At 43.9% G+C, this 26,681-nt stretch overlaps 2 protein-coding genes across 2 annotated transcripts; both read right to left on the bottom strand.

Annotated features, from left to right (window-relative positions):
- Positions 1-2,439: 2,439 nt before the first annotated feature.
- On the bottom strand, positions 2,440-4,215 carry LOC122013406 (ras-related protein RABA3-like). The gene is made up of 2 exons (XM_042569679.1): positions 3,795-4,215; positions 2,440-3,359 (listed from the first exon to the last, which is right to left on the bottom strand). Exons 1-2 carry the CDS (start codon positions 4,067-4,069, stop codon positions 2,882-2,884), a joined length of 753 nt encoding a protein of 250 aa, XP_042425613.1. The 5' UTR covers positions 4,070-4,215; the 3' UTR covers positions 2,440-2,881.
- Positions 4,216-19,386: 15,171 nt separating this feature from the next.
- On the bottom strand, positions 19,387-20,726 carry LOC122017026 (E3 ubiquitin-protein ligase PUB23-like). The gene has a single exon (XM_042574487.1). The coding sequence runs from the start codon at positions 20,713-20,715 to the stop codon at positions 19,489-19,491; it is 1,227 nt and encodes a 408-aa protein (XP_042430421.1). The 5' UTR covers positions 20,716-20,726; the 3' UTR covers positions 19,387-19,488.
- Positions 20,727-26,681: the final 5,955 nt, after the last annotated feature.

The following is a 26,681-nucleotide window of genomic DNA, read 5'->3' as shown; positions in this document are numbered from 1 at the left end:
TGCTTCTCTTTTAGATTATAATATTTAAAATTGAAAATGTTAGATAATCATCGGATATAGTATATATTCCTTTTAAAGAAAATGTTAATTATATATATAACTCTTGCCGTTTAATTATTGTCATCAAGAATTATAATTTTGACCATTAGTTTTCCAAATCTCTCTGTCTCTTCTATTTTGTCTCACCGTTCCTTACTCCCGGCCGTTAATTTCCTCTGTAGAATAGTCATCGACTCTTCACCATCCACTCCTCCGTCTCTTCGCTCCCTATATAACGTTCATAACCTACCTCATCTCAACTCACCTCCACTCGCCTTCTCGCCTCGCCTTGCCTCCAATAAAATAAATCCTTACCAAGCTCCACAGCCTCCTCAGCCTCGTTGAATCATGGGTGGCTGTGCGAGCAGACCGAAGGACCTTGCAGGCGAGGCCCCGGAGGCTGATGACGTCGCCGCCAATGTGGCTCCTGCTCCTCCCAAGTCCACTGAGGTATGGAACATACAAGGCATTACTTACGGTTTAATTGCAAGCGACGTTAATTGGGTTGAGTTTGAAAATTATGTACATGCTTGATAGGCTCCGGCCGTAGAGAGCATGGTGGAAGAAGAGCCCAAGGCGGAGGGCAGCGAGGACAAGGAAGAAGAGCCCAAGGTGGAGTGCAGCGAGGGCAAGAAAGAAGAGCCCAAGATTGAGGCCAGCAAGAGCAACAATGAGGAGCCCAAGGTGGAGGCGAGAGAGAACGACAAGGAAGAGCACAAGGCCGAGAAGACGGCTGAGGTCACCGTCGTCCAAGAGGAGCCACCAGTCGCCGTTGCCTAGAACAGCAAGGAGGTGAAGGTTAACGACGAAGAGAAGCCAAACCAGAGCAAATGATATGCATATGAGAGGCCTTGTGATTACTGAATCAATCTGATCAATGTTGTTTGTTTGACTGATTCTTCTTTGTGCTGAGTGAATGAATACATCAGATTTATGGGCTAATTTAAATGGGGTTCATACCATCGATCAGAACATTAGACTTTGCAGTTCTTAATCATTTAAAACACAATAATATATTTGATTGCCACTTTTAGTGATTCTTGATGGTCAGATCAAGTGGCAAAAAACAAAGGAGAAACACTTGTCTCCCTATCAGTTCATCTCAGGATTAATATGGAGGACGTAAATCATGATAGATGAGGGGTGAGTTATACGAGATGGATGGATTTATGTCCTGTTATTCTCGAGGTTCGACCTTTCAACCTCAAGTGGCAAACCTTTATCTACTCACCATCTTGGTTACGTTGTGGGAGCCTTGATGGTCAGATCAAGTTCACGGATGACATGGTAAATATAAACTACTGCTCATATGTAGGAGAGAACACAAGATCTATAGCAAAAAGAGACAAAAGAGAGGGATTTTGTTTGAGTTGTCATATGGATTCACGTCCCCTCAGGTTATAGTTTATATAGGGATGGATGGCTAGATGTCACTCGAAGGCTGCCCCCCGTTCGGCGTCCGATAGCCTGATCATTTGCCAACCGCCGACAACCTCCGGGTGACCTCCGGTCATCCGCCCTAATCCAAATTATAATTTGAAAGAGTCGGTGAATTTAAGGAGTGATTGTAATTAATTGCGATCAAATCACAGGCACGATCTAATTATAATTATAAATAATCCATTTATTTTTTAACCAGAGGATCTGATCTCAGTTACTAACATATTTCACTGCTAACTATTAGAAATGGATATTGCGGGTAAGTTCTGTTTGTCTTGTCCTGAGTCTAAACCAGTCACAATCGAATTTGCTCTTTACTGATGGTGATCTAAGAAAAAAAAATTGCATATTTTTTGAGTTTGCTACTATGAGCTCCGCTTCTCCTTGATTAAAGCTGCAAGGAAAATTCTCCCAATCTACCCAGACTACCTCCTGCAAACATCAACGTTCTACTGATGGTGATCTAATAAATTAAAAATAGATGATGCTGTGACTATTGAGCAAGACCCAGAAATTAGTTGAACAAGCTTCTTCAGCATGAAACTTGTAGATGCTTGCAGCTTTTTCTGAACTAAAGTTGAATTAAGTGAAGCTCGGAAAAAATTCAGTAAACAGACGATTAGAAGGATTAAAAGTTGCAATCTATGGAAGTTGTGACCATATGAATGAGCACCCCCAGCAATGCTATTGGTACTCGAGGCCATTTCTCTAAGCAGATGGGATGCCATAAATCTCTGGAAAAAATTTCACTTTATCCTCGTATTTTCATACATGAAAAATATCAGTTTGCCCTTCAAATCACATTCTGTTAGATCAACTAACAATTCAAAGATCATTCATCTAACAATTATATTAAAAAGTTTTCCGCTTCTTAGTTTGATACTTGTATATCTTATTTTCTTAATTAGCTTAGGGAAAAATTGTTATGGAAATTTGGAAGATCCATGTGCCAGTCTCTAACATGGTCATTGATTAAAGGGTCCGAAATACGTACAAATATATTAGCAGGTAGAGATTAGAGACAATGAACAAAGTGAAGAACAGAGGAAGTAAACTTGATTTCACCACATGCTTTTTACCTGAAGCTTTCAATGCATCAGAGATATCAGCTCAACTCTCGGAGGAGCAGGTGAAATTTCCAAAAATGTCTTTGAATTGGCATGTTCTACTCTTGAGGCTCGAGTCTCGTGACTCTCGCCGTCCAGTTTGTCCGTTTGCTCTGACATCCAGTGCCTACGATGCCTTCAGATCAGGCAAGTTCCTTGTTGGTGGCTAAATTATAGAGGAAGTAATTGTTCTGAAATTTATATATGTTAGAGGTCTGTCCAGCCAAAATGCTTGATTTCTGGAAACGAAGTCAGCAACTTTTACAGTAATCCTGCAATTTTTACAGAGGGAAGAATCATGACGAACAAGAACAATATTGTGTTTCTTTTCTCATAGCACTGGTCTCCATGATGGACGCCTCCGAAAGGACAGGCAACTTGGTCCCTCTCAAGTTCAACACGTCGCTGTTCCCTCCATAAGTAATCCTCCTCGCTGCATCGCACTCCAAGGCCTTCCTCGACACCACCCCATAGATCTCCTCCAACAGCATCAGGAAAGCCGTCTCGACGTTCTCCCCGCTGAGCGCCGATGCCTCGGAGAAGAAGAGCCCTTGCTCCTCCGCAAACTCGACTGCGTCGTCCAACGAGACCTCCCTCTTTCCGACGAGATCGGACTTATTTCCGATGAGCACTACGACGATGGAGTTATCGGCGTTGGCGCGGAGTTCCTCAATCCATTTCGCGATGTGATCGAAGGTGTGTCTTCTGGTGACATCGTAGACTAGCATTGCACCTACAGCTCCTCGATAGTAAGCATTGGTGATGGCTCTGTACCTGCTACGAAGTTGTTGTTAGATAATCTCTAGCGGTTGGGAGATCAATTCAATCATTGATTGCAGTTTAACAAAGACTGATTTGGTTCCAATTTGGGAGGTCCTACCAAGCCATTTAGGTCCACAAGAATTGAAATATATACAATTGTCCTAATTGGATTTGCTTGGGCACTAAGGAAGGATTGAGTTAGCTTATGCATGCGGATATGCTTAGTTTTACTAACAACGAACGCGTGGCGATAAAAATAAGTCTTTGAGAACAACATCTACCTAATGGAGGTCGCAATCAAGCAAAGCCCTGCGCATCCTCAAGTACTCCTCATGAAGACATGAACAAGAACTACTTTTGTTCTGTTATGGTTACGTTTTTCCATTTAATTACGTGACGATTAATTACATATGGATTTTGTTGATGCGATCATGAATGATTGAGTACCTTTCTTGGCCGGCGGTGTCCCAGATTTGGGCCTTGATGCGCTTGCGGTTGAGGTTGAGGGTGCGGGTTTGGAACTCGACGCCGATGGTGGATTTGGAGTCGAAGTGGAACTCGTCCTTGGTGAACCGCCCCAGCAACTGTGTCTTCCCCACCGCCGAGTCACCGACAACGACGATCTTGAACACATAGTCGATAACCTCCTCCTCCTCCTCCTCCTCTTCTTCTTTTTCTTCTTCCCCGTCCTTCTCCTCCTCCTTGTGCTCTTTTCCTCTCATAGTCGATCTCTTCAACAAGTATAATTTTGGCTGAGACTGACTGTGTTCTTGAGAAATGAAGTTTGGTATCTTGCGAAATCTTTTAAACGCTAAAGAGTCTCCAGTTAGCGGAATATGGAAAAAAATAATAATCTTTAATGACGGCGAACTTCTATGATTAAGCATTGGCCGACTTTAAATAGAATAAGCGATACAGAAACTATTTGCTCGGCATATACAATTAATTACTGATTCTTAATTATTTAGATGCCTTTATCAAATTCATTTGATGAAGATGAATAAAGCTTGAGTTTGATTGATAGATTCTAAAGATATTTTATTTTTTTAATTAAACTTATCTTTGTCTTGGCTTTTAAATCCCTTTTTAGTCTTTTTTTTTTTTTTTATTCCGGTGGAATTTAATCCTAAACTTGGATGCCCCTCATAAATGACTTTATTAATATTCATCAATCACCGGGGATAAAATCTCATCGGAATTGGAACATATGATTTACTTTCTTCCCAAGACATATCTCAACATAAGCATGCACAAGGAAACAAAATTCTTTCCTTGCTGTCGCTAATTCCTTTTCTTCTCTCCAACACGTTTGTAATAATAAGATTGCGGATATCCTCACACTTTGTTCATTTGCTGTATATATATATATATATATATATATATATGGTGATACGAGGGTAAAAATGAACTTCTAAAAAATAGGTTAAAGTAATGAAAATCGACCGATGTATAGGTCAAAGTTATAGAGTCACATAGACTTGTAGACTGCGGACCGAGCAGGGTTGGCCGAGCGGACTCTTAGAGTCGGTTGAATGTTAAGGGCTAACTAAATTGTTCGAATGACCATCCTCTGTAACTTGCAGATGAGGTTAGAAGCAAAGTATTAAGTAATTCAGCTCATTGTCCTTATCGATCGGAACTAAGGGTTGATTGGACATAGTGCACCTCGTCAACAACGTGAAAGCCGAGTGAAGAATAGACCAATAGCTGCATTCTAGACGACGGAGCTGGTGATATCCCGACCGAGTGGCGGTCGATTGGTCTAAGGGGGACCCACATCCATGTCATATAGTACTCTTTTAGAAGTTTGTGTTGTCAACAACAGAGAATGTCCTGCAGACAAATCGTACTTTGAAAACTTCTAACATGTCACATCACAGAGATTTGCTTGCTCACTTAAGAAAATGTGTCAAAGATACTTTTCAACTTGTCTTTTCTTAAGAATGCATATGCTTTGGGATGTATGCATAGACGTTATAGTGATACTATAAAAGGGGGTATCCATTTATAGACGGGGGTATGCGATGCTCCATTATTCTACATGCTCTCTATTACTGATTGCTTTAGCTATTTTCTTCTCTTAGACCGAGCACTGACCGAGCACTAACGCTCCTTGTGTTGCAGGACAGCGCGAAGTCTTCACCGAGTCAATAGCAGAGCCACCTTCCCAGCTGACCGACTTCTCAACTTTCGTACAAGATCATATTTGACGCTGTCTGTGGGAACTTCACCTACATCCGAGACGTGAAGATGGAAGACGTTGGACGACTCACCACCGTGAAGTTAATCCCAGAAGAGTTAGAGATATTGATAAACACTCGAGCTGCAAAGATGGTGCAACAACAACATGAAATATCAGTCGAGTGTCGAATGCTGAATGACCCAGCCGTGTCTGCTACTGGCTAGCATGCTGAATGTGGGACCTGAGTGGAGGGTCACGTTGGGTGCCAATCGAACCACCAGACGACGGGTGCTTTCCACCATGCACCTATTCCACCGACCAACTACCGCCCAATGTGATGATCCCATACCACATGGCGTTATTTAGAACACCCTCAGAAAGAACACGGTCAAGCAGAGAGGACACAAGGATAATCTTATGAGAGCGTGCCGCCCGGGATACTCGTAAGGGCAAAGCACCCCAAACCGACGACTCCCCCGAGTAGATAAATCTACAGTTCTCCCAAGCAATCCTGGACGACCAGTTGTTCGCTCACTTTCGACCCTTGTCAATCGGGGAGTACGAAGGATCGACTAATCTAGAGGATCATTTGCTTAAGTTTGGCAATGTGGTCACACTCCACTAGTACATCGATGAAGTCCAATGTCGAGTGTTTCTCATTACATTGTCTGGCCCGACACAGAGATCATTCAAAAGACTATCGATTGGATCAATACATAGATTCAAAGACTTCTGAGTGGCATTCCTCCAACATTTCACCAGCAGCCGTCGATATCAGAAGACGACTGTAAATCTGTTCTCCCTCAAACAATGACTCAAAGAGACATTATGGGCATTCATCAAAAGATTCAACCAAGTGGCCACGGACGTCTCGTCATCCATTCAAAAAATTCTGGTAAGTACATTTTCACAAGGATTTACGGACAATGATTTCTTCCGATCTCTCATCAGGAAGCCTCCGAGGGATTTTTACCATCTCTCGGCCGGACTACCAAATATATCAATATGGAAGAAGCCCAGCCAACTCAGGAGAAAAAAATAATCCCGGAGTCGATTGTTGTTCACGTGCGTCGATCGGTCAACAGTAATGTGCCTACAAAAGGACCCCGAGTGAATCCTCAACAATAGCATCAAGAGTCTCGACTGCATGCAGTTTAACATGTGGAATTGAACAGACGAGATCCATCGAGCTCCGACCATGGACCTCAATGTTCTGCTCTTACCATCGCGTGGTTACTCACAACACCAAGGATTGCTATCACTTTAGTTCGAGGCCACGCTGACCGGCCCCTCAAGGATATCATCGATGATCTCCATCTCCAACTCATCAAAACACCACCAACTGGGAGCCTAAGATCAAGATAACACACCGGCTGAGAAAAATAATTAAGTACTCCAGAGTGTCATGTCGTTTGACTGAGTTATAAGCGAGCTTAGCTCTCGCGCCCTTCAGCTGAGCTATAAGCGAGCAAAGCTCTCACGCCAAGTGTCCAGACCCTCACGCCGTTCAGCGGAGCTATAAGCGAGCAAAGCTCTCGTGCTAAGTGTCCCGGACTCTAGAGCAGATTCGCCGAGTTAAAAGTGAACTTGCTTTCATGCTTCCAGACTCATGAGCCGATCGCCCCAGTTATAAGCGAGCATAGCTCTCACGCCAAGTATCCCAGACTCTCGCGCCATTCGGTCGAGTTATAAGTGAGTTTGCTCTCACGCTTCCAGACTCTCGTGCTATTCGACTGAGTTATAAGTGAGCAAAGCTTTCGCACCAAGTGTCCCAGACTCTCGAACTAATCAAACAAGTTATAAGTAAACTTGCTCTCATGCTTCTAAACTCTCGCATCATTCGGTCAAGTTATCAGCGAGCAAAGCTCTCACACCAAGTGTCCCAGACTCTCTAGCCAATCGACCGAGTTATAACTAAGCTTGCTCTCACGATTCCAAACTCTTGAGTCGATCGACCGAGTTATAAGTGAGTCGATTGGCCGTCTAAGGAGAGTTAGACCAAGCAGCTAAGGTATGAGTAAACTTGTTCTCACCGTTAAGAGCGAAAAATCTCCTGGGACCTAGGAGACCACTACGATAGAAGTTCTTTATAGTGTCGCTCGAGTAGATTGGTAAAGCTAAGTCTCAAAGACACAAATAAGTAAGCTATAATTTAGCGCATCCACAAAACGAGAACTATAAGACGTAGAACGGACATGCATAAAACCAAACTTAGAAGTATTTACAAAATTGCCTAAGTGTTACAAGAAGCTATTAATCAACTTAATAAAAAACGACGCTAGGTTTGTGATCACATCGTCGGGGAGCACCTCCAAGATTTTATACCTTTTAATAAAGGATGGAGGAAACTCAATGGAGAGATAGTCACCCTCCTTTAGCTGCTTGATAGTCCCATCAATGCCATAGGTAAACAGCTTGATGGTCCGATCAGTGAGCAGCTGATTGAACACCCTGGAATGGAGATACTCCATCCGATGAGCTTCCAACCGACCGAGCTCCTCCTCCCCTTGAATTTAGCAAGATCAGCCTTTATTGCTCATAGCTCGGCATCCTTCTCATCAAATATTCTCTTGTGCTCTTCGAGCTGGAGTTCATGGCTCGCTTGCTTTGTAGCTAGAGTTGCCTCCATCTCCTCTAACTTCTTCGTCAGGGCCCAAGCCTTCTCTTAGACCTGTTGGCTGGCTAGAAGGGGGGGGGGGTTGAATAGCTCTGTACAAAATCAAAACAAATGAACCATTCTCGGACTTATAACTTAATTAAATACTTGCATAAACATAGAACAAATAATGAACTAAAAAGAAAGAGGCTCCGGAATTTATTTAGTTACAATCGGGGAGGTTGTTAATCTAAGGAAGTGAAATGCATTAAATTCTCCTTCAGGCGGAGAAGCCTCTTTACAACAATTTACGCATAAAAAGATGAAGCTAAACTAGAAAGGAAAGTGCACAAGTGTTGTTTCAATAATTGCTTGTTCTCTTTAGATTCTTTGACCAAGGTTGTATTTATAGTCTTGATCAGGGTGCCTGGAAGCGTTCCAGGCGCTTGGAGTGGATAGAATTCTATCCCTGATGCAACAGTCAACATCCACGTCGAAGTGGATAAAAATGAGGTTCCGGTCGCTCGGACCCTAAAAGTCAATAGGGTTGACTTTTTTCGGTTCGGGCCCTCTGCTCGCCTCGGTTCGGATCTTCCGCTCCGGCTCCGCTCGTTTGGGTGATTTTGGCCATCCGAAATAGGGCACACCCGAACCCAACTTTCGGCCTTCTCCTCGAGCAAGCTTTCGCTCTGGTTTCTTGTACTTCGAAATCGTCGCATGCTTCCTTCTCGTCCGCCAACGTACTCTTCCGTAGCTTCATCCCTCGGACGCACTGAGCCCATTGGCTCTCTCCTGTGCTGACCTTCTCACTAGTTGCATCTTTTGCTCCCCGAGCAATCTTCCGCTTCAGCTTCTCGTCCCTCGGAAACATCGCACGTTCCCTTCTCGTCCGCCAGTGTACTTTTTCGTAACACCTCGTCCCTTCAGACACACCGAACTCGTCGGCTCTCTCTCGTGCCGTCCTTCTCGCTAGTTGCGTCTTTTGCTCAACTTCCTGTACTTCTAAGTTTCCTGCACACTTAGACACAGGGTTAAAACACAACAGGACATAACCTAACTTAGTTGATCACATCAAAATCATCTTGGAATTCCAACAATCCCCCCTTTTTAATGTAAGCAACCCAAGTTAAGCTAGGGTAAACAACTATTGATCCTGTCCGAATGCTGAATCAACGGACGCTGGGCACGTGGTGCTCTCCGGGTAGCTGACGTGGATCGACGACTGATCGTACGAAACTCAGGCGAACCTGCACAGAAGTCGGGCCGGGAAGGGGTTCCCGGTGACGACCCTCCGACGCTCAAGTCAGGTAAGCAGACAGCAAAAGGTGGCTCTGAATATCAAAGAACGCGTACCTCCGGCGAAGTATAAGGCTCCTTATATAGAGCGGTGAAAGAGCTCACGCACACCTACCGAGGCAAACACGTGTCCTTAGCCCATACCTCGGTATGTGTTTGTCAGAAAAGCTTACCTGACCCCTTACTGCTACAGTCCGAGCACGTCTTTGACGGGACAGCGGACCCCTGTCATAAGATCCTGCGTATGGCCTGCTCCTCGGACATACCCGCTGTCAGAGGATGTTTCCTTGTCCTGTTCTCCTTACTATATGGCGAGTGTCCGGCCGGTCGGCAGTCCCTTTTCGTCCGGCCGGTCATACGTGCTGGACCGGGTGCTTGGCTGAGAGTGTTCCACAGCAACGATGCTTTATGCTTCGGCCGAGCGAGCTATCCGGTCGGCCAGGTGACCCTTTTCACTATGAGCGTCGGAAACCCGCCCATGGTCGGGTTGTCTTCTGTCCAGCCCGGGAAGCTCCTGGCCGAATGTCAGGTCGGCTCGGCATCCTTCGTTCGGCAGGGCATCCTTCCGTTCGGCCCGGCTTCCTTCGTTTGGCAGGGCATCCTTCCGTTCGGCCCGGCATCCTTCGTTCGGCAGGGCATCCTTCCGTTCGGCCCGACATCCTTCGTTCGGCGCGAACTTAGAGTTGACCTCCACGTGTCTTTGACGCTCCTCCCATGAGGGTCTCAGGTCCTTACCACCGGATCACATGCCTCCCCTTCAAGTCTAGTCGAAGGAGGCACATAGTCCGACTGACTAGACGCCCGTAGTGTCGAGCGGCGCATCCAAGAAACCATCCTCCGCTTCTCCTCGTTAATCGCCTCTCATCCCACCTCTCTTGCGTTTTGCAAGGGATTTCTCACGAAGTATTTTGTATAGCTAGTCCGCCCGGCTGAATATATCTCGTTTCGCAAATGGGATTTTCGTCAGATGTTTACGGGGTACTCTTGGTAACCCGCCCGCTTGCACACTTGGTCCGCGGGACTCACTTAGACGCATGGCTCGCCGGTACTTCCGGCCGGAGGGTTTATAGTCGCCGGTCCGACTCTCGATATTTAACGTCGGAGCTCGACGGTCTTCCGGCCGGAGGGTTTATAGTAGCCGGCGCGACTCTCGATTTTTAACGTCGGAGCTCGACGGCCTTCCGCTCGGATGATTTATAGACGCCGGCTCGTCTCTCGATTTTTAATGTCGGAGCTCGACGGTCTTCCACTCGGATGATTTATAGACGCCGGCTCATCTCTTGATTTTTAACGTCGAAGCTCGACAGTCTTCCGCTCGGGAGATTTATAGACGCCGACTCGTCTCTCGATTTTTAACGTCGGAGCTCGACGGTCTTCCGCTCGGGAGATTTATAGACGCCGGCTCGTCTCTCGATTTTTAACTTCGGAGCTCGACGGTCTTCCGCTCGGAGGGTTTATAGACGCCGGCTCGTCTCTCAATTTTTAACGTCGGAGCTCGACGGTCTTCCGCTAGGGAGATTTATAGACGCCGGTTCGTCTCTCGATTTTTAACGTCGGAGCTCGACGGTCTTCCGCTCGGAGGGTTTATAGACGCCGGCTCGTCTCTCAATTTTTAACGTCGGAGCTCGACGGTCTTCCGCCGGAGAGCCGATCGGCTCGTTTCTCGATTTTTAACGTCGGAGCTCGACGGTCTTCCGCTCGGGAGATTTATAGACGCCGGCTCGTCTCTCGATTTTTAACGTCGGAGCTCGACGGTCTTCCGCTCAGGAGATTTATAGACGTCGGCTCGTCTCTCGATTTTTAACGTCGGAGCTCGACGGTCTTCCGCTCGGGAGATTTATAGACGCCGGCTCGTCTCTCGATTTTTAATGTCGGAGCTCGACGGCCTTTAAGGCTAACTTTAACACTGATGACATACGCCCTACCGAGCGGCGAGGGGTCTTCGCCTTCGATGACTTGGCTCGGCTAATTTTTACTCCCGGCCGATCGGCCCGGGGTCTTCGACATTGAGTCGGTGCCTCGGATCTTATACATCATGGAGATAGGCCGCTCGGCAGATAATGCCAATTGCGTTTTAACATTTTGCTTCCTGCATTTCAAATATACAGCCAAACGGAAAATATACAGCACACATCATATTGGTGCACCTTTCACCCTGCCCCGGAAAGGCTGGAGATAATTTGCGCTTCACGGCTGATCCAAGTCCCAATCCATCTTCATCCGCTCGGCGGTGCTCCCCCTTGAATGCCGGTTGGATCATTGTCTCGGGGGAGGCGTCCGCTCGGGGATCATTGCCTCCGCTCGGGGATCATTGCCTCCGCTCGGGCACCTGATGCTGACGTTGCTTGTTGCTTCAGCCGCTCGGCTTGCGCATTCTCTCTCTGTTGCTCCACAGCTTAGCTGCTCTTGCCTTGATTAGAGCGTCGAGCTCCTTCGTGGAGAGCCTCACCGTGGGCGGTCGTCCAGCCTCGTCCATTGCTTCCGATCGGATGCAGGAGCGTTCCCACAGACGGCGCCAAATTGATCCTGTCCGAATGCTGAATCAACGGACGCTAGGCACGTGGCGCTCTCCGGGTAGCTGACGTGGATCGACGACTGATCGTATGAAACTCCGACGAATCTGCACAGAAGTCGGGCCGGGAAGGGGTTCCCGGCGACGACTCTCCGACGCTCAAGTCAGGTAAGCAGACAGCAAAAGGTGGCTCCGAATATCAAAGAACGCGTACCTCCGGCGAAGTATAAGGCTCCTTATATAGAGCGGTGAAAGAGCTCACGCACACCTACCGAGGCAAACACGTGTCCTTAGCCCATACCTCAGTATGTGTTTGTCAGAAAAGCTTACCTGACCCCTTACTGCTACAGTCCGAGCACGTCTTTGACGAGACAGCGGACCCCTGTCATAAGATCCTGCGTATGGCCTGCTCCTCGGACATACCCGCTGTCAGAGGATGTTTCCTTGTCCTGTTCTCCTTACTATATGGCGAGTGTCCGGTCGGTCGGCAGTCCCTTTTCGTCCGGCCGATCATACGTGCTGGACCGGGTGCTCGACTGAGAGTGTTCCACAGCAACGATGCTTTATGCTTCGGCCGAGCGGGCTATCCGGTCGGCCAGGTGACCCTTTTCACTATGAGTGTCGGAAACCCGCTCATGGTCGGGTTGTCTTCTGTCCGGCCCGGGAAGCTCCTGGCCGAATGTCAGGTTGGCTCGGCCCTGCATCCTTCCATTCAGCCCGACATCCTTCGTTCGGCAGGGCATCCTTCCGTTGGGCCCGGCATCCTTCGTTCGGCAGGGCATCCTTCCGTTCGGCAGGACATCCTTCCGTTCGGCCCGGCATCCTTCGTTCGACAGGGCATCCTTCCGTTCGGCCCGGCATCCTTCGTTCGGCACGAACTTGGAGTTGACCTCCACGTGTCTTTGACCCTCCTCCCATGAGGGTCCCAGGTCCTTACCACCGGATCAACTATAAAGTTAAAACAATAAATTTTACAATAAAGTGTAGAAGTAATAAAAATTTTAAGCTACCTCCCCCCAGACTTAATTCTCCATTGTCTCCCTTTTATCACATAAAAATTGAGGTTCTAAAAAAAATTCTAAGGGTATCTTTTGTAAAGAAATTCTTAGTTAAACAAGTGAAATTTTTTTGAAATTTCCTACGTTTTCACAAGTTTTGTAAAGCTGATATTTGAACAAGAAACCTTCTAAGTTAAACAAATTTGCAAGAAGACAAAAAATATTTTTGAGAAATTTCCAAGTTAAAATTATAAAAAAAATGTTTGAATAATTATTTAAAGTATTGAACGCAGAATTAAAATCTTTAAAATTATTAACTACAAAAAATTTTGAACTATTTTTTGAAAAATGTAATAGAACATGCATTTAACACAAGAGAAATAGATTTTTAAAGTTTATATTTTTAATATTAAAGATTTATATTCATTTAACTCAAAAAGAATTCTTAAATAATAAGAATTTTCAGAAAAATATCTTTAGTTAGAGGAAATAACATTGTTTTAAAAAAATCAACTAAGAAAAATAATTTTGTAAACTTTGCATTATTTCAAACAAAGACAAAGAAAATTAGTTCAAGAAAGATTTTGGAATCCAAAACGGATTCCTTCCTACTGGATTAATAAGAAATTTGTTAGGTAGATTTTTCTTGATAAGTTTTTAATTTTCCCTTTATGATATTTAAATTTTGAATGTAGTTCTTAATAATTTCTAAAATTCAAAGCAGAGAATTTTGAATATGTATGATTTTTCAAATATTCTACATCTATTTTGAATTGATCATTTTCTAATTTCAATTTGTCATTTTCTATTTTGATTTTATCAAAATTTTCTAATTGAGAGGTTGTTGTTAGAGTACCTTTTAATTCCTTATTTTCTTTTAATACTTTTTTATTCTCTATTTCTAATTTGCAAGACTTCTTCGATAATATTTTTATAAATTTAAACAATTGGTCAGGAGGTAGAGACTGTACCTTACTTACTTTGTCGATTTCTTAAACTCTCCCTGAAGAGCTATTTTCTTTCAAAGATTCTCCCCTTTCATCGATGTTCATCTGGGATGAGCTTTGTGTATCTCCAGGAAGGAATTCGACTATAAGGGTTGTCCTGGCAATTTCCTCGTTTTCAGCTTCTAATGATGCCTTGGTATCCATCGAGGAGTTAGATTCGACTTCAATTGGTTCTTCGTAGAGCTTCAAGAATTTTTTCCAAAGTTCTTTTGCACTTTGGTACTTGTCGATTCTGTTGAGATCCTCCATCGGTAGTACACTTATTAGATGATATTCAGCCTTACCGTTTGACATGAAATCGTCGCGCTGCTTTTTGGTCCAGATGTGTTTTTCAATTCCTTTTTCGTTTGTGTCCTTTGGCGCTTCATAACCATATTTCATTATTAATAAAATATTAAAATCTATTTTAAGAAATACCTCCATTCATCTCTTCCAAAACGTGAACTCCCCCTTGAACGTTGGTGGATAAATGTTAGCTCCAACCATCTTGTTGCTTCAGTCGGCGATTAGTCCTTCTGAGGCGTCCTGGCTTTGATACCACTTCTTAGACCCATTGACCGGTTAGAAGGGGGGTTGAATAGCCCTGCACAAAATCAAAACAAGCGAACCATTCTCAAACTTATAACTTAATTAAACACTTGCATAAACATAGAACAAATAATGAACTAAAAAGAAAGAAGCTCCAGAATTTACTTGGTTATAACTGGGGAGGTTGTTAATCCAAGGAAGTGAAACACATTAAATTCTCCTTTAGGCGGAGAAGACTCTTTATAGTAATTTACGCACAGAAAGATGAAGCTAAACTAGAAAGGAAAGAGCGCAAGTGTTGTTTCAATAATTGCTTGTTCTCTTTAGTTTCTTGGACCAAGGCTGTATTTATAGCTTTGGTTGGGGCGCCAGGAAGCGTTCTAAGTGCCTAGAGTGGATAAAATTCTATCCCTGACGCAACGGTCAACATCCACGTCGAAGTGGCTAAAAATGAGGTTCCATGTGCTTGGACCCTAAAAGTCAACAAGGTTGACTTTTTTCAGTTCTAAACCTATGCTCCTGTTTTGCTCGCCTCGGTCCGGGTCTTCCGCTCCAGCTCCGCTCGCTTGGGTGATTTCGACCATCGGGAATAGGGCTCACCCGAACCTAACTTCCGATTTTCTCCTCGAGCAAGCTTTCGCTCCGGCTTCTCGTACCTCAGAATCGTCGCATGCTTCCTTCTCGTCCACCAGCGTATTCTTCTGCAGCTTCTTCCCTCAGACGCACTGAGTCCGTCAGCTCTCTCCCGCGCCGACCTTCTCGCTAGCTGCGTCTTTTGCTCCCCAAGCAATCTTCCGCTCCATCTTCTCGTCCCTCGGAAACATCGCACGTTTCATTCTTGTCCGTCGGTGTACTCTTCCATAACACCTTGTCCCTCGGTGTACTCTTCCATAACACCTTGTCCCTCGGTGTACTCTTCCGTAACACCTTGTCCCTCAGATGCACCGAATCCGTCGGCTCTCTCCCGTGCCGCCCTTCTTGCTAGTTGCATCTTTTGCTCGACTTCTTGTGTTCCTAAGTTTCTGCACACTTAGACACAGGACCTAACCTAACTTAGTTGATCACATCAAAAACACTTTGGGGGTTCAACACCTTCTTGTTCTTGATATCGAGGTCTTCGATGTCCCTGAGCTTTCGAGTGTTCATCAAGCTGATCTTAGCTTCAAAATTAAGCGCTTGTTTCTTAAGCTTCACTAGCTCGATGTATTGACCATGATTTTTGTCCTTCTCCATGGACAAAGTCTGCTCCTTTAGTTGCATCGCCTCTAAAGTTAAGCACTCGATCAAGATTTGGGAAGGACCTTCATTCTTGCTCGCAGTTTACGCTAGCTTGAGTTCATGGTCTAACTAGGCTAGCCTTTGGCAGAGAGATAGGTCGTTCACCCAGAACTGTTACACAATGAGAGTGGTTAGGTCGACCCAAGCGAAGGATATAATCATTCAAAATACTACACAAACCTACCCTTATAAATTTTTGGCTAAATCGATCAGCCAACTCGACAGGAGGGATGGTCGCTGCCCTAGCTTTGGCCTCTGCCCAGGTCTGGGCCAAAGGATCCTGGATCTTTATCTTATGCTTAGGCGCGTGTGGCTCTTCTGGATCAGGGTAATGTCACTTATCTATTGGCAATCTAAGGATGGTCATTACATGCTTATGCATACTAGAGTCCATCAGCTCCGAGCTAGCCTTGTCCTTGGATTTTGGCGTTAGAACAGAGTGGATAGTGGAGAAAGGGGTTGTAGAGATGGTCGGTGCCAGCGGCAGATAAGATAGGGGGCATACAACTATGGTACCGGACGACATCTCGGAGAGGGAAGGTTTTCGATCGGAAGATGGGGGAGTAGATCCGCCTGTTGTTCTTTCAGGGGCGACAGAAGTGAAGTTCTCTCTCCATTCGAAAGGCGGTCGAGGGGTGGATGCAACTAAAGAAGATTGAGGGGCGAATGTGGTCAAGCGGGCAGGAGCCTTAGTTCAAAGCCTTTTGCGGTGTTGACACTGAATTAACGACTCCGCAGAAGTCGTTGACTCCGAAGGCATCGCTACATGCACCAAGGAGGGCCGCTCGAGAGGTAGCTCACCAGTGTTGGCGGCGGCATCACTACCTGCTACTCGGCTAGTTTCTCCTTCGCTGGTCTACACTTCAGAAGTCCTGACTTGCATTAGCCCGTGGCTTTCCAACTCGGCCACTCCTCAAGTTTTCAACTCTTCATCGGTTAACTTCGAGGAGTCGTTGAGTAAAACCTTAAACATCACTTTGGCTGCAAAAGAGAAGAAAAAAATCAGTTAGATCTTAAAAAATAAGGGAAGGAAAAGCAACTCACCAAAAGTGTAGGGCATCCGGACTCAGATGGGACTCATCCCAAACATATACAATACGCCCTCCAGCAGCAGCTTATGAATGTGGTATTTCAGACTGATCAACTACGCGACAACTTGGAGGTAAGCTGGTTCTCATCGATATTTGCCTAATTGGGGGGAGGGGGGCTCGGTAGCTCTATTTGCCAGCCGGTTTGGAAAAGGAGCCGGTCGGGGAGTTGATCATACAAGTAGTGGGATTTTTAGCTCTTATTGGAGGAGAGCATCTTATTAAAATAAACAGCTTCCACTCGAGCCTGGAAGAGAAAGACGCCCTGCTCAGACTGTTTGGGTAATAAAAGTAATGGAAAGTACGAGGATGAAGAGGGATCTGTACCATTGGAAAAGTACCACGACCCCACACAGTAATAATCTAAACGAGTTTGGTACTAATTGTTGCAAAGGAATGTGTAAATATCTACAAACTTCTGAGAAGAAAGGAAGTATTGGAAAGCGAAGACCAGCATACAATTGGTCCTTAAAGAAAAGGAGGAAGCCATCAGGAGGCGTGTGGGGACAATCATATACAGAAGGGATAGCGATTTGGTGATAAGAAGGAATATGATAAGTCATTTTCATTTGATTCACCTCAACGCCATTAGAATTTGATGAACTGGAGGTCTACCACAGTCCCGAGACAGCCAGAAGGGGAGAAGGAGAATGAGCCATAGAAGACAAAAGATGAAGGTTAAAGATTGAAAGTGGAAAGGAGAGGGAACTTATTGGATGTAAATCGCCAGCAACAAAAAACAACGAGTAAAGAGCAAAGAAGCAAATGGAGATGAAGACGAAGGCGATACAGTGCATAGAGAAACAAGGGCTTTATAAACCTCGTCGTCAGCTTTTTAGAGTCGTCCGATCAAGGGTTAGAAAAATGAGATCTAATTTAGATCGTCCAAATTCAAAAGGCAGTAGTGACATCAAATCTTAACAGCTGCCTGTCACATCAGACATTCGGCGGCATGAAAGGATGACATGTGGTAGTCAATCACATGTGACATTAATGAGGAATGTCAATGATCAGTAGGTGCATGATGAAAAAACATGCGCGACATGTTTTGTATTAATGGCAAAGGATTTGAGCGATTTCCTATAAATCAGGATGACGCCAGCAACAATTAAAATGTACTATGGGCGTGGGAGGCCACTCAAGAAAGGGATCAGAAAACAGATATAACAAACAACTAAGTGTCGTCCACATTCTATCCGAGCGACGTCAACCTCGGAGTCTCCCGACCGAGAAGCTATAAGTTTCCTTTTGATCTAGGAGGGCAGTAATCGTTCAAGCAGAGCGACGACTCATATCCCGATCAGGAAGGAGAGTTGTAAAAAATACTAATTGTCAAGTTAGTCGGACTTGTAACTTTCTTTGACTAGACTTGAGGGGAAAATTTGTGATATAGTGATAAAGATGAGCCTCCCAAAAAGTGGGTCAAAGCAGCAAAGATCGACTTATGTGAAGGTCAAAGTCAAATGGTCAAAGTCGCAGAGTCGGACAAACTTGTAGGCTGCGGACCAGGCAGGGTTAGCTGAGCGGGCTCTCAGAGCAGGTCAGACGTGAAGGGCCAACCAGACCGTCTGAACGGTCATCCTCCGCAACTTGCAGATGAGGTTAGGATTAAAGTACTAAGTTATTCGGGTCGCCATCCTTGTCGATTGGACCTAAGGGTCGATCAGACACAGTGCGTCTCGTCGACGATGTGAAAGCCATGTGAAGAATAGGTTAGTAGTTGCATTCTATACGACCGAGCCTGTGATATCCCGGTCGAGTGGCGGTCGACCGACCTATAGCGGAACCCACGTCCATGTCATATCATATTATTTTGGAAGTTTGTGCTGTCAACAACAGAGAATGTTCTACAGACAAATCGTACTTTGAAAACTTCTGGCCTATCACATCACAAAGATTTGTGTGCTCGCTTAAGGAAAGACGTTAGAGACATTTTTCGACTTGTCTTTTCTTGGAAAGACTTTGGAAAACGTGTTTATACTTTGGGATGCGTGCATAGATACTACAGTGATACTATAAAAGAGAATCTCCATCTACATGCAAAGGTTTGCGATGCTCCATTATTCTACACGATCTTTGCTACTGCTTGTTTCTACTACTTTCTTATCTTAGATCAAGCATTGACTTGAACATCAGAGGACTAATACCGGGGACCCTTTCCCTGTTTTATATATATATATATATATATATATATATTTTAATGAAAATTTTGAAGAAACAAAAAATTGACATTGATTTTCAATGTGATGCAAAATTAAAAGTATAGAAAGACATCTATCCTCGATAATTCGAAAAAACAAAACAAAAAGTAGAGATGATATTCCAAACATTTGCAATTTGTAAGTGATTTACATTTTCAAGATGAATTTGTGAATTGTGTGAAAGACTAAACTTGGAACAAGTGTGTTCATTCATTGGAAGAGATTATAAAAGAAAACAATTCAAAAACAGGCCAAAGATCTATAAGAAATAGTAAGTAGAGGATTTAATTTACACTTTTGAAGACTATGAATCTCCTAAAAAATTATGGAAAATTGGAATAAGATTTCATGGATTCATTGCTTATCTACAAATTTAATTTTCTTCTTTACATATTCCAAACCTTGAAATTGAAATCTGAAAAATTAAGATACAGAATTTTGAAGATTTCATGGATTCATGGTAATCGATAAGAAGGAAAGCAAGGGGACTTGATCCACTCCTTCATGTGCATCGCCAGAATCCTCTTCGCCATCTCTCTGATCCTCCTGTTCTCCTCCACCTGCACCACCACGCACAGCTTCGCCACTCCTCCCACCTGCACCAGCTCCTCCACCACCGCTCCGCCACTGCAGTTCCTGAACACCAGCCCCAGCACCGCCATCGCCCGCTCCGTCACCGCGCTCGACACCCCCACCATCCTCGCCGCCACCGCGGCCAACCCCGCCGGGTGAGACACCAGCTCCGCCCGCCCCTCCGCCTTCCCGCAGACCAGCTCCAGCACCGCCATCATGGCCTCGCACTTCCTCTTGTCCCGGGCGCCATCCTCCACCAGCAGCGCCACCATCACCTCCACCACCCCTGCCTCCACCGCCTTCCACCGGTTCTTGCCCCGCGGCAGCACCTCGAGGAGGACGGCTAGGAGCGCCATGGTCGTCCTCCGGCTAACGTTCTGGTCCTTAAGAACCTCCACTGCGGCCTCGATGACATCGAAAGGCAGCCGGGATTTGAACTCCTCGCCGACGATCTCGAAAACCGACTGGAGGAGCAGAGCCGCGCGGACTCTGCCCTCGTACGACCCGTGTTGCAGGAGGGAAGCGAGGGAATTGATGAGTTCGCCGCCGTCGCGCTCGGAGACTGCCTTGAGCGTCTCCGGCGACGGCTTGAGGAGGTACAGCGTGACGGCCGCCTCGTTGATTAGTATAATAAAGTCGTCAGTGATTTCCGTCGGTGACGATGGACGGGACATCAGCGAGGCCACAAGAGAAGTCACGCCCGCTTTCTCCATGCGAACTGTTTCAATACATCCGCCGTCAGTGCCGCCGAGAAGAAGAATCTTGATCTTCTCGAGAGCTCTAAATTTACAGACGGAATGAGCCGATTGGTCATTGAGATCGCGGAGAATCTCCAATATCTCCGGGAAGGAGTCCACGGCTGCGGCGGCGTTGGCGGCAGCGGACCAGGAGCGAATGAGGCGGAGGAGGGTGTCGTTTGGGGTGACAGTAAGATCGGCGAGGCGCTGGTTGGTGACCGGACACTTGTCGTGGTCGACCAGCCAACGGCTGATGCTGCTGCGGTCGTAGGAGACGCCGGTGGCGACGGTGACGGGATCCTCCATGACTTGGAGAGAGATTGGACACAAGAAGAAGGGCGGGATGCTGTTGAGGTGATCAGCCATGTTCATCCTCCAATTCCTTCAATAATTCTCAAGCTTTTCGCGTCGAATATAAATCGAGTTGTTGGTCAAAGAATAAGATTCATTAAACGGCAAATTGTCGTCGAAGGAAAAATAACGGCGGCTAAAAAGTCAATAATTTTCTAAGACCACGTACCTAAAAATCTATTGGCCGAGAGATTTGAGAGATTTAGTTGGGTCAAGGCGTCGACGTAAGATATTTATTGCTTTGGAATTTTTAGCATTTGAACAGAAGTATCGGTATGGACATTGGACCATAAATGTTGCATTAAGCATTAATGGAGCCAATATAAAGTCCTGATTTGACTTGATAGAAGGTTTTAATTAGTGTTAAACTTTCAAAAGCAAGTTGGGATCTTTGAACAAGATTAAAAAAAAAAAAACTTATTTATTAGAGGATATATCGCTCCTCCTGAATCAGATATAAGTATATAAATTATAAAAAGTATTTTATCATAACAAATGACCCTTTACATGTAAAAGGTGAAATACACAACGAAAAAAAAAAATACTGACCTATGAATTCTTGCAATGGAGCGAATCACAAATGTAGAGTCAGAGCCGTTATTAATAAATAATTCGTGATTAAGTGCCCATAACACTTCAATTAATCATAGATGCAAACAAGTTTTAAGGGTTATAATCCAATTTAAATTTATATATAGAGTCAGGGTGTATCTACGTCGAAAAGAGGGGTGCGATCATCTCTCTGTTAAAAAAATGATATTATATATTTAGAAATTCTCACCGTCACTTTGATGGGTCGGTCAATTCGTCATTGTCCATTGCCATAAACTAAAATTAATCAGTCCACAACCTAAATTACGGTACCACTGTTATTAGAAAATATTATAATTTGAAAGTTGAAATATTAAGTATTAAATTTTAAAAATAAAATATATAATAATAAATAATTTAATTAAATTGTAAAAATATAAAATGAGGGTGTAAAATAAAATTAAATCAGATTCGAACTAAATTTAAAGGATAAGTAGAAAATAAGAACTAAGTTAATTTAAATCAGAATTAATTTAGAATTATTTGGTTAAGTTATGATGGAACCAGATTTAAATTTGATTTAAATGGAATTAGAATATTTTTTTAGAAAACTTTCTATTTTATTTTGTTCTCTTCCATTATTTTGGTTCACATGTTGCAATCCCGTGGTAAAGTATACCACCTAGACCCGACCCCGGGCCGGGTCTGGCCCGGACCCGGCCCGGGCCCGTAACCGGGTCAACGGGCCGGTTGCCCGTTGACCCGGTTCGCCGGGTCGAACCGGAACCGGCCCGGCAAGTTAAAACCGGCGAACCGCCGGTTAACCGGCGGTTCAGCCGCAGAATTTTTTTTTTTTTTTTTTTTAAACGGCTTGAACCGCCGGTTAACCGGCGGTTCGTAGCCGTTGGGAGGGTTTTTTAGGTATTTTTTTTCAACGGTTAGGATCATTTGACCGTTTTTTGATCAATGGCTATGATTTAGTGTCCGTTACTATCAAAACTCTATAAATAGAGAGCTTATTTCATCATTTTTCACACACATCTTCTCTACTCTTAATCTCATTTTCGTATTCTCTAATCTCTACACGCTTTCGTTTTCAATTACAATGGAAGGAGGCCGCGGAGGTGCATCATCTCGAGCTCGGAAGGGAAAGCAAATTGATCCTGTCCGAATCAGGAGTCAAGGGACGCTGGGCACGTGGTGCTTCCTGCGGAATCCTCGAATGCTCCGGTGAACCTGCAACAGAACCGAGCCGGGAGGGGTGTCCCGGCGACGGCCCTCCGACGCTCAAGTTAGGCGAGGGATAACAAAGAGGTGGTTCTCCAATTAAGATTTCGCATACCTCCGGTGAAGAAATGGAGGCCTTATATAGACCTCTGGAGGAGACCTGAATGCTCCGGTCAAATCAACCACATACCTTTGACCATGTTCAAGTATGGGTTTATCAGAAGGACCATGCCCGAATATGGATCTGTCAGGGGAACGTCCTGAGACCATACTGCTACTGCGCCCACCTCCCCCTGATGTGACGTTGATGTGACATTAAGATCCTCCATCTCGCGATTTTGTGTACGGCCTAATCATCAGACATGCTCCTGCTAATATCCCAGATCCTGGGCCGAGCGCATGAGCCGATCGGCCACCTTTTCACCCTCGCCCATATTTCTGCCGAGCGTACTCCCGCTCGGCTCTTCAATCTCCTTGCCCTGGCGTCGGAAACTTGAACCCATGAATGGGTTACCTCTAGCTTCGCTCGGACATACCCAGATGCTCGGCTCGCTTAATCAGCCTACCCTTGGTCTACTGCCGGATCACAAATAATGAATCCGCGGGAGGAGGACCCCAACATTCAATCCACCGATGATGAGATCGAGCATCTTCCGAATCCGACACCCGACACACAAGGAAGTACCGATGCAATTACTTCTAAGGTTCGGGAACTTCCTCCTCTAAAATCTTCTATTTTTACTAAACATTTTGAGAAGGTCACTCTTCCGTCGGGAGAAATGCGTGCAAAATGTAAGCACTGCAATGCTTCCTACAAATTCCAAGCCGGCGGCGGCTATGGGTCGTTGAAACGACATGTAGAAACGAAGCACCCGACGGAATATGGACTCGACCGTTCTCAAACACAATTATCAAGATTTTCTTCAACTAGCGGTAGTACCGATTCCGGTTTATTTTTATATTCGGATAATAAATTAAGAGAATCATTAGCTAAATTTGTTTCCGTAGAACATCTTTCTTTTAGTTTTGGATCTAAATGCACATTTGAAGATTTTGTAAAGAATCTCTTAATCCATGTGCTAAACGTGTTCCTAGGACTACACTTACTCGTACAATTAAAAAATTAGTAAAACAAGGAAAAAGAATTTAATTGATGAATTTAGTAAATTAGATAATAAAGTTTCTTTATGTTCCGATATTTGAGTGATCATTGGCAAACACATTCGTATATGGGTGTGACTTGCCATTGGATCGATAACTCTTGGAATCTCCAAAAAAAATTATTAGCTTATAGAGTTTTTGATGAATCACATAATGCTCATAATATCGCACAATTATTATGTTTAATTTTAGAAGAATATGGTTTAACTCATAAAATATTTTCAATATCATTAGATAAGGCTAGTTCTAATACCGCTTGTATAGATGATCTAAAATTTGTTTGTCAACCTATTATTGGAGGTTTATTTTTCATATTCGTTGTGTATGCCATGTTTTAAATTTATGTGTTCAAGATGGTTTAAAAATTTTAGAAAGTTATATTAAACCAATTAGAATTACAATTTCTTATTTATGGTCTCATCCATCTATAATGAAACAATGGGGTAGGTTTTGTAAAATTAATGGAATGAGACCTAAAAATTTCCACGTGATGTACCAACACGTTGGAATTCAACATACCAATTATTACAAGATTCATTTCAATATAAAGAATTATTATGTTCATTTTTTGCACAAAACACTAATGCTAATATATATTTATTTTCACAACAATGGAATATTTGTAGTAGTATTTATGAAATTTTAAAAGTATTTAATGATGCAACCGAACAACTTTCCGGTGTTTATTATCCCACTGCTCAATTAGTTTTAGAAAATTTTTCTAATATAGTATTAGTTTTAAATGAACATATTAATAATGAATCTTTATCTCCTTGCATCTTAGCTATGAAAACTAAATGGGAAAAATATTTTTATTTAATTCCTGAAATTTATTTAATTGCATTTGCTTTAGATCCTAGATTTAAATTAGAAGTTTTACAAGAAATGTTAACTTTATATTATGATACTTTAATTCCAATTAAAGATTCTTCTTCCCCTGATCCAGCTAATATTATATATAATGTTAGAATTTATTTATATGATATTTATAATCAATATTATGCAAAATATGGAACACAAATTAATATTTCTGAAATTCAACAAACTACTAGTAGTAATTTAAAACTTACAAAAGCACAACTCTTATTAAAAGAACGGACAAAACGTCCACGAGGATCCTCAAGTTCCACACATGAACTTGAGAATTATTTTACGACTTCTTTTGATTTTAATGAAGCAGATAGCGAAAACTTCGATATCTTAAAGTGGTGGTCACAGAAGGCTCAAAGCTTTCCCGTTCTCTCCGTGATCGCAAAAGAAATTTTAGCTTGTCCAGTGTCAACTGTTGTTGTGGAGCAGACGTTCAGTGCCGGCGGCAACATATTAGATGAACGACGATCAACTTTGTCTCCTGACTCATTGGAAGCCCAAGCATTACTGGACGATTGGACCAGAGCGGAGAAAAGAATCCAAGGAATGCAACTTTCAGATGACGAAGTTGAAGATTTTGATACTGAAGGAACAAATACGACAGGAACAGGAAATGGAAGTGAATGAAAATGTAAAAGGATAAAAATGTAAAAGAACTACGTGGGCTTTGATTCCCCTAAAGGGATACGTAGGCAACTTAAATAAGTGCAAGCCCTTTTTTTAATAAATTTTAATTTCTAATTTTTAATGTTTAATGTTTAATGTTTAATTTTTAATTTTTAATTTTTATTAACATATTAATCTTGAACCGTGACGAACCGTGACGAACCGTGAACCGAACCGTGAACCGGCGGTTCTGAACCGTGAACCGTAACCGTCTTGGGCGGTTAAGGTTAAGGGTCGACCTGCCTGGAACCGTCGAACCGGCGGTTCCGAACCGTCGAACCGTCGGTTTCGAACCGTGGTCAGGTCTAATACCACCCTTCGCCCATCTTTTATTTTTTTTTGATTCTTCCTTTCCTCTTTTTGCCCCATCTACTTCTTCTCCTTCTCTTCTATGTAAACATACAATTTTTTTCTTTTCCTCTACTCAACCACCACAAGAGTTTTCTTTTTTTTTCTCTTTTCTCTTCTCCAACAATTAAGAAACGTAGCATTTGTCCTCTTCCAACAATAAGAACAGCCCTCAACCCTCGCATCTTCTTCCTATTCTTACATTTTTTAGAGTTTTATTAACACTTTAAGAACAACCATATTTTGTCTTGCTTCTCTTTTTGCATCTAATCCTATCCGAAAGCTGAGAAGATGGTTGACTGAGAATGTGACTTTGTTGTTGACTAGAAGAAGACTCCTCGCTATCCTGCAAAACTAGAAGTGTTAGTGTCGGGCCAGGAAAGGGGTCCCCGATATTGACCATCCGAGGCTCAAGTCAGCGATCCATGTATGAGGAAAAGAAGAACAGTAAAAGACTGTAGCAATGAGTGTGTTCACAAATGAAGCATCGCATACCTCCACCTATGGATGAAGACTCCCTTTTATAGTGCTACTGAAACGTTTGTGCACGTATCCCAAAGCATATCATACTTTCCAAAGCATCTTAAGACAAGTCGAAAAGTGTGTCTGACACCTTTCCTCAAGAGAACATGTAAATATCTGATGTGACAAGCTAAAAGCTTTTAAAGTACTATTTACTTGCTGGATATTCTTTGTTGTCGGCAGCACAAACTTCCAAAAGAGTATGGTAAGGTATGTTTGTGGGTCCCGCTGTGGGCTGACCGGGGGCCACTTGGCCGAGACGTCACCCATAGTGAGGTGGTTGACCTGTTGTTCACTTGGCTCTATTATCGTCAGAGGGGTGCATTATGCCCGATTGGACCGAAGGTCTGATCGGCCAGGGCGGTGGGCCTGGTGACTTAGTATTCGGCTCTGGACCTCAGCTACAAGTTGGGGAGGGTGACTGCTCAGATGGTCTAGTTGGCCTTTCACGTCTAACCAGCTCGAGAGGCCAGTTAAGCCATCCACAGTCCGTGGTTTCATAATCTACCCGACCCTACGACTTTGACTGTGTGACTTTGACCTCCACGTCAGCTGGTCTTCACTACTTTGATCCACTTTTGGGGGGCCCATCTTCATCACCGTATCACAAGCCTTCCCTTCAAGTCTAGTCGAAGGAGGCTATTAGTCTGACTAACTAGACA

Source organism: Zingiber officinale, chromosome 8B (assembly GCF_018446385.1).
Source record: "Zingiber officinale cultivar Zhangliang chromosome 8B, Zo_v1.1, whole genome shotgun sequence".
Lineage (NCBI taxonomy): Eukaryota > Viridiplantae > Streptophyta > Magnoliopsida > Zingiberales > Zingiberaceae > Zingiber > Zingiber officinale.
This window is presented reverse-complemented; position numbering and strand designations above follow the sequence as displayed.